The sequence below is a fragment of the Phodopus roborovskii genome, unplaced genomic scaffold, assembly GCF_943737965.1.
Source record: "Phodopus roborovskii unplaced genomic scaffold, PHOROB, whole genome shotgun sequence".
Taxonomy (NCBI): Eukaryota; Metazoa; Chordata; class Mammalia; order Rodentia; family Cricetidae; genus Phodopus; species Phodopus roborovskii.
Genome location: NW_026125941.1, coordinates 29,686 through 37,767, shown reverse-complemented (window position 1 = coordinate 37,767; position 8,082 = coordinate 29,686). Strand labels below are relative to the sequence as shown.

At 38.6% G+C, this 8,082-nt stretch overlaps 1 protein-coding gene across 2 annotated transcripts; it reads left to right on the top strand.

Annotated features, from left to right (window-relative positions):
- Nucleotides 1-246: 246 nt before the first annotated feature.
- Nucleotides 247-7,700, top strand: LOC127218082 (BTB/POZ domain-containing protein KCTD12). Of its 2 annotated transcripts, XM_051179081.1 has the most exons (3): nucleotides 247-408; nucleotides 799-853; nucleotides 6,488-7,700. In XM_051179081.1, the coding sequence occupies exon 3, from the start codon at nucleotides 6,494-6,496 to the stop codon at nucleotides 7,370-7,372; it is 879 nt and encodes a 292-aa protein (XP_051035038.1). In that variant the 5' UTR covers nucleotides 247-408; nucleotides 799-853; nucleotides 6,488-6,493; the 3' UTR covers nucleotides 7,373-7,700. The 2 variants fall into 2 exon arrangements, with proteins under 2 accessions (XP_051035038.1, XP_051035039.1); XM_051179082.1 differs by lacking the exon at nucleotides 799-853 and having other exon boundaries at nucleotides 253-408.
- Nucleotides 7,701-8,082: the final 382 nt, after the last annotated feature.

Here is an 8,082-nt window from a genome sequence, read left to right as displayed (position 1 = left end):
GAAGGCCCTGCTTCAGAAACAAACAACGAAATCCTTAGAAAGCATTCATGTCACTGTCATTACAAAATGTTTACTCGCTCTGCTGGAACCAAGATGAACAAAATTTCTCCTATCACCGCCACCACCACCTTTGTTTCTCACCCCCTCCCCCTTCCTAGCTTCCCCTCTCCTTTGCTTTGCTTCTTCCTCAGACTGCAGAGTAGGGAGGCCGGCCCTAGAGGAAGTCAAGTATGTCATAGCAGGGGAGGAGGGTCTACAGGACTGCTAGTTTTACAGAGGAAAACTCAAATCAAGCACCAAAGCACACAGCAAGAGAGAGGAAGAACCGAAAGGCATTCCTCAGTGGAGCTCAGCCCTCAGAGCAACGAAGCCTTGGCTTGGCAGTACCTCGCTGGCTGAAGATTCAAGGTAACTAACTATTCAATCGTCTTTCCTTTCCAGTCCATTGCTTCTGGAATTCTGTAGCTTCTGCATTTGCGCGGGGGCTAAGCATGTCTGTTGTTTCTCTATTGCGAGAGGATCTACTGTGAAAGCGGTGTCTAGAGAGCAGCTTAGAGCTCCAAAGGTGGCCGAGGCTCTTTCTGAGGAGAAATCCAGAAAATTCAGATAGTTTTCCAGCTTCTGGTAAATTTTGAAGGATTTTAATTGGTTTCGATGCATCTGGAAGCTAACATTGGCTTTTATGAGCGGATAAAAGTCACAGAAGCAAGCTAGTGGGAAGCGAAAGGGGATATTGCTGAGGCAAAGAACTGTTTCTGAATTCTTGAAGTTGTTTTCCCCCTTTGCTTACACTTTCAGCTCAGCTGTTAACTACTTTGATTTCTTGGATCTTCGAATTGGAGCAGCAGAAAAGGTGGGGATCGCTTTTCTTATTTAAATATGTGGGTTTGCTGTTACAAAGGAATGAATATCGAAAACACATTGGTATAAAAGAGGAGAGGGACAGAAGCCAGTAGAGACAGAAAAGAAAGTAACGGACTCCAGAAGAAAATGGAGGGAGGGAGGAAAGAGGGATTAGGACATAGGGATCTCAAGCTTAATAAAATCGGAAACCGTTTATTTATAAAGTGTCTGAATTTCTCAGAAATGTCTTCCTTCCCATTTTCAGACAGTCTCGCATCATATTCATGAGCATACAGTATGGTGTACTTTGCTGTAGCTGACTTTTGTCTTTGAAAAACATGGTTCTTGGTCACAAGTAGAATTATTCAGAGCCAGAAGGAAGAGAGACATTGGCTAGTTTCCTCGCCTTTGAAAACACTAGCATACACAACTCAGTTCTTCCGGGCTTGGAGGACAACTGCTTTTATCTATCTTCTCTACAGCCTGGTTTAAGCCATTTGTATTATGTCACCTCCTTTACTTCCTCCTTACAGGGACTCTTAGTTCCTTGGTTTACCGAGGGGACTACCAAAAAACCCTTATCAGTGTTGGGTTTATTCATGAAGGAGTAAATGAGGCATTTCAGGATTTCTTAAAAGGCTGCCCTCTGCCCCCAGAAGCACCCCCCACCTCAAAGGGAAAAAAGCATTTCAGAAACTGGCTGGTGATTTGATTAAAAGAACTCTTGTGTCTGTTGCTTGTTTGTTTCCCCATGAGCATAAGCCGCTCACCAGGAAACACTGGGATGGAGAAAAGGAGAAAGAAGTTTTCCATTGTGAAAACATGCAAACAGATAAACATTTTCCATTGTGCAAACATGCAAACAGATAAACATCTTCCTGTTCCTGGACTATGTCCTTCCTGACTTCATGTTGTAATGCACAAGGGGCTGTTCCCCAGCTAGATTTGTTCATTATTAAAAGACATTACTTCCTTGTTCTTTCTAAAAAGCAAAACAAAACAAACAAACAAACAAAAAAAACCCCAAACCAATACAACCAAACAAACAAACACATTGAAATTCTTGGCTATAAGGAATAATATCACAAGTAGATTTTCAGAGTAAAATTTCTTTCTATTTATGTTTAAAAACATGTTTGAGAAAGGCAGCAATTGAAGTTCTGTCCTGACTTTGGTTCTAATTTTTTCTCCCAGAAATTTGAAATTGGCTATGACTGCTTTGTTAAGATGAGTGCCAAAATGGGCTAACTAGTTTGACTCCCTAAAGAAGTGCTTCTCAACTTTCCTAAAGCTGAGACCCTTTAATACAGTTCCTCATGTTGTGTTGACCTCCAACTATAAAATTATTTTGTTGCTACTTCATAATTGTAACTTTGCCACTGTTATGAATTGTAATGTAAAATCTGATATGCAGGATATTTGATATGCAACCCCTTTAAAGGGCCATTTGAACCCCAAAGGGGTGCAACCCACAGATTAAGAAGAACCACTGCCCTGGATTGCCTATGGCTCTGATTCATAAGATTTTGGATCATTGGCTAATAACTGAAGTTTTCAGGGCTGCAGTCTGGGTTCTGGCAGCCTCTGTCCCAATATGGCAGTTAGAGAAACAAGTAATTGTGGAAACAGATTTATTCAGTTCATCCACACTAAGAAGAGGGAGAATTGGTATAAAGGGCAAGAAGCATGTATAATTAAAGAGCCTTAGTCAAGATGTAGTCTGCTTGACCATTTCAGCTTTGGTCCTATAAGGTAACCTGAAGAAACCTTATTGTGTGGAGGGATCAGTATGGTTCTTCTTATTTCTGCTCCAAAATGGACTGTTTTGATTTATTTCCCTTTTCTGGAGGGTGGTTTGTTTCTGCCACTCCATCCCTGGAATCCAAGATGACTCAAAAGGAAAGGTAAAAGAAAATGACTGATCCAAGTACCTTCAGCTAAGGTAAAGGAGACAGACATGCAGTATACAGACAGGTATCAGACTTTCTCCTTGGTTTCAGTTAACCTGTGGGCCCAATGAGTCAATGCTTTTTGAGCAAGAGTGGTTTTTAAGTGCCTATTTCACGTTGACTTGTACAGAAGTATACCTAAAGCAATACAGAGAAAATTTACACTGCTGTTTCTTAAATTGTGCTGTAAAATGATGTGCTCAATGGCGGAAAACATTTTCAACTTTTGATAGTATTTTTTAAAGAATAACACCTTTTGAATTCAGAAATCTTCAAAATTGATTACACTTCTTTTTCACATACATGCATTCAAAGTGGATTGATATAAATTGATTTCTACTCATGTTCTCTGGGATTATGAAATTAATGGTATTATTGTAACAGGTGTTTGTTGGTGATTTACTCACCATCTAATGGTTACTCCAAACTTGCTACCTATCAAGCTCACAGCACTGCTAACCCAAAGAAATATAGATGGAGATTACCTTCTATCTGAGGATATATTAGCCACAGACAGCTACACAAATAAGCAATTCCAGAATGTGGTCAAGTGTTGCAGTACAAATATTCCTAAACTGCATCAGTAACACAGAATATAATGGGGTGGGGTTAAAAGTTAAATGAGGGGGTTGGACAGATAGCTCTGTGCTCAAGAGCACTGGCTGCTCTTCCAGAGGACCTGGGTTCAATTCCCAGCACTCATAAGGCAGCTCACAACTGTCTATAAATCTACTTCCAGGAGATCTGACACACTCACACAGATATACATGCAAGCAAAACACTAATAAAATAAAAAGATAATTTAAAAAATAGATTTAAAAAGGAAATTAGACAGGACAGTTTGTTTGAGCAACATCTCAATGAATTGCTGTGACACATTGAGTACCATCTCAATGGAAGGCAATCATTCACCATGTTTTCTAAACCAGTGGTTTAGAAACCCCTTCGAGGGTGACGGGCTTTGCATAACAGATATCCTTCATATCATATATTTAAATTATGATTAATAACAGTAGTAAAATGATAGTGATAAAGTAGCAATGAAAATCATTTTATGGTTGGGGGTCAGCACAACATGAGGAACTATATTAAAGGGTTGCAGCATTAGGAAGGATGAGAACCACTGCTCTAAGATGAGCTCAGGAAGCTAACATAATCAATCATCTGGTAAGTCCTTACTATGTAGCAAACACTGTATATTAAGTACTTATATGTATTGTATACAATTTCCTTATCTTATTGATCAGTTTCTTTTTCTGTATCCATTTTCTGGATAAAGACATTGAAGCTCAGAGAAGAAAATACACAGTTTGCCCAAAGTTACCCAGCTAATAACTGGCGGAATCAGGACTCTAGTTCAAACCTCCACCTTCTCTTATTATTTCGCAAGAAGAGAGCAGAGAGGGATTGAATTAGTAGAATGAATTAAAAGGCCATTTCAATAATACAGAACCCAGGTTTTAGGCACGTGGGCATGAAAAAGTGGATGAGCTTGAAGGACTGGGTATGGGTCCAAAGTGGGTTAATGTCTCCATCCTTTTGAAGGAAAAGAGAACTTGAATTAATAAGCTAAGAGCAAAGCAAAGGCCAGCTTATGCAATTTCTGAGCTCATATTTTTGCCTTAATTTTCTTTTCTCATAGTTTCCAGATTAATTTTTTAAAAATTAATTTAGCTTATATTATTAACCCGTGTTCATTGTAAAAATGGTGAATTATGTGTGGGAATTTTTCTTAGCTGATGAAGCATTTATTTTTATTACCCACAAACTGTTCAATAATAGATTAAAATCTGTCCAATATCTAACTAAAAAGTAGTTATGTGGGTATCTAAACTCAGGCAGAAGACAACAGAGCTTGTTATTAACAACTCTATTCTAGTGACTCCTTTTGATTATATCTGCTAATGTATGAAAAACATGTTTATGTCACTTGTGGCCTAGCACATAAGTTATATATTAAATATTCTTATTATTAAAGAGGAGATGTAACTAGCTTATAGTTTTGAGTTTCCCATTAAGAGATTTGGATTTGACATATAGGTAAATTGGAACCATTTAATAACAGTAAACAGAGAAGATGACATAGCAACTGATTTGGTAGCAGAATATTTTGTGTTGGGCAGTAGAAAAGAGGCGAAGCAGTTGGGAGGCTCTTACATTAGTGCCCAATATAAAACAAATGTCAGTAGTAATAATGTGCATCCAAGAGACATGACAAAGGAATGCTTTCTAGGTTAGTGACAAATATGGATAAGAAGGAGGGATGAATCAATGTGATGACTCATCATTTATAATTTCAATGTAGGTGACATAAAATTGTGGTTCTAACAGGAGAAGTCAGAGAATGTGACCTATTTGTGCTGAAAACATGAAGACAAATAACAATAATTTATATTCTGAAAAACACTTTCATACACACAACACTGATTTTCAGCCTGCTAGAATTGTGGTGCCACCAAAGCAGTCAGCAAGGAGCTGCCAATATGGAGCTGAAGATTAGAAGGCAGGAAAAGGCCAAGACTTGGAAATCACAGATAACATGTACAGGGATGTGTATTAGTACAGGCAGCTAAAAGCAACTTGGGTTTCAGCCACTTGAAGTAGTTGGTAAAATGCGGTGGATGAACATATCAGGGTGTTATGGCATAATTAGAAACAAGAGAATTATATATATATATATATATATACATATATATATATACATATATATGTATATATATATATATTGTGTGTGTGTGTGTGTGTGTGTGTGTGTGTGTGTGTGGTATCTTAATAATATAGTACCAAGAGTGGAAAAATAAAGGAAGAAATACATAATATAATATATATTTAAAAGCATAAAATTAATTTTGTAACAATACATACAAATGAGAAGATGCACACTAAATGTATCTCCATGGTGGTCTGTATTGGGGTCAGAGACAGGAATGTGAATGAGCTGAGTAGATAAAGAAGAAAAATAGAAACATGGAAGAAAGGGGATCCATGATAACCTGCCATGAAATGAAAAAATTTGTCTGATACATGGGCATTTGGAAATAAAATTTAAACATAGAAAGGGCTGGGGTTTTTCTCAATGGTAGAGCTCTTGCCTAGGGTAACAGAAGCTCTCAAAACTGGGGAAAAGTTTGCAAAGCCAAACCATGAAGTCTTTCTATGCTGCCATTCTCAAGTTAACATAGTTACTGAGTAAATGATTGTGTTTTTTTCATGAGTTTATTTCTTTTCCTTTTCAATCAATTAATAAATGTGGTGTGTCCATGTGTGTGTGCGTGTGCGTGTGCCTGTGCGTGCGTGTGTGTGTGTGTGTGTGTGTGTGTGTGTGTGTACATGTTCTAAATTTGGAGGTCAGAGGATAAGATTCAGGAGTCAGTCCCCCCTTGCATATTGTTGAGATGAAATCATTCTTGTTTCTGTTGTGTTACACACTCTACACTAGCTGCCACATGAACTTTTATGAAATTCTCCTGTTCCCACCTCTTAGAAGCATCTGGTATTGCAGGTATATGGCACTGAATCTATGTTTTGATCTGGACTCAGGATCATACAGGTCAATAGGCTTACATGGCTAATGATTTTACATGTTGTGCAATCTCTGCAGCCTTGGGTTTCTTGATATATAGAGTATATGTATGCGGAAAATGAACACTTATGAACAGACTCTTACTTAAAAGTAATATTTTATTTTTTTTTAGGTCAACATGGCCATGCCAGAAAAGTCAAGTTGTGTCAAACAATCTGAGGATTGCAGCAATTTTCCTGAGATTATTGAACTCAATGTAGGTGGCCAGGTATACATAACTCGCTATCCTACTCTAATCAGTATTCCTGGTTCCCTGCTCTGGGAAATGTTCAGTGTAAAGAACCCTTGCTCACTGATCCAGGACAACAAAGGGAGATTCTTCATAGATCGAGATGGTTTTCTCTTTCGTTATGTCCTAGACTACATGAGAGACCTGCAAGTAGTGCTTCCTGACCACTTTCCAGAGTGTGGACGGCTCCATAGAGAAGCAGAATACTTTAAGTTGCCAGAACTGGCCAAGATGCTGGCTGCTAAAATGAACAAGCTCAACTCAGTTGGCAATGACTCATGTCAAATGGATCTAGAAGAGCTTTCGCCCAGCATTGATACCACATTTAATTTCTCTTCAACTAATACCATCCATATTAGTGGCCCTGATAATTCTGTAGTTCTGACAGCTGCCACTGGTTCTGAGCTCAAGAAGCCTGGCTTCATCACTATTGGCTATCGAGGCTCCTATACTCTGGGCAGGGATAGCCAAACAGATGCCAAATTCCGCCGTGTGGCCAGAATCATGGTGTGTGGTAAGATCTCATTAGCCAAAGAAGTGTTTGGAGACACTCTGAATGAGAGCAGAGACCCAGACCGCCCTCCTGAGAGATATACTTCTAGATACTACCTCAAATTCAATTTTCTGGAACAAGCCTTCGACAAACTAGCTGATGCTGGCTTCCACATGGTAGCATGCAACTCCACTGGCACCTGCACTGTCACGCATGATCAAACAGATGACAGAATCTGGACCTCTTACACTGAATATGTTTTCTATCGTGAGTGAAACTTAAAAATCATCCAGGAAATACAAACCCCCAAACAGTATCCCTCCTTTGTTCCCAGGCTAAGTGTATCCCTTAGGAATAGACACACTAAGCACTCTAGTCTCTTGAGTGTCCTGTCTAACCTTGAACAATGCCTCTTGTCTCGTCATAACCACTTGAACATTTGTTGGTTTTCTTCTTACATGTCATTCAAATCTATCTGCCTACCAACCTTCTCTGGACTGTGGAGTGCATTTAATGAAAGGTATGCATCAGTATAGATAGTAAAGGCATATTTCTGGAGTGAATACCATTAAATATAACCACTGAATTAAAAGTGTTTAGAAACGGCGTCCAAGCTGTTTCTTAGTAATACACATTGAACTTTATTATGTACCTTGCTATTTGTATTCACCTAGATAAAAGAGCAACAGGTTACATGTGCTTTGCAGACATTTTACCATGCTGAGTGGAAGAACCTGACAACAGTCCCCTCGGAGATTCATAGACAGGTCGACCAATTCCAAAAAGGACTTTTGATAGAAGCTAGGCAAACTATTGTGTGACTATTATTTCTAAGAATAAAAGTCTTAGCACTTAATTTACTTGCACATGAACAAGGTAGGAAGGAGGTGTATCATAGCTGTTACCTCTGTCTTAAGCAGTGGTGCCATTAAAAAAAAACTGTCCTAAAGTATCTTTCATTAGAATTAAATGCAAGCATATGCAG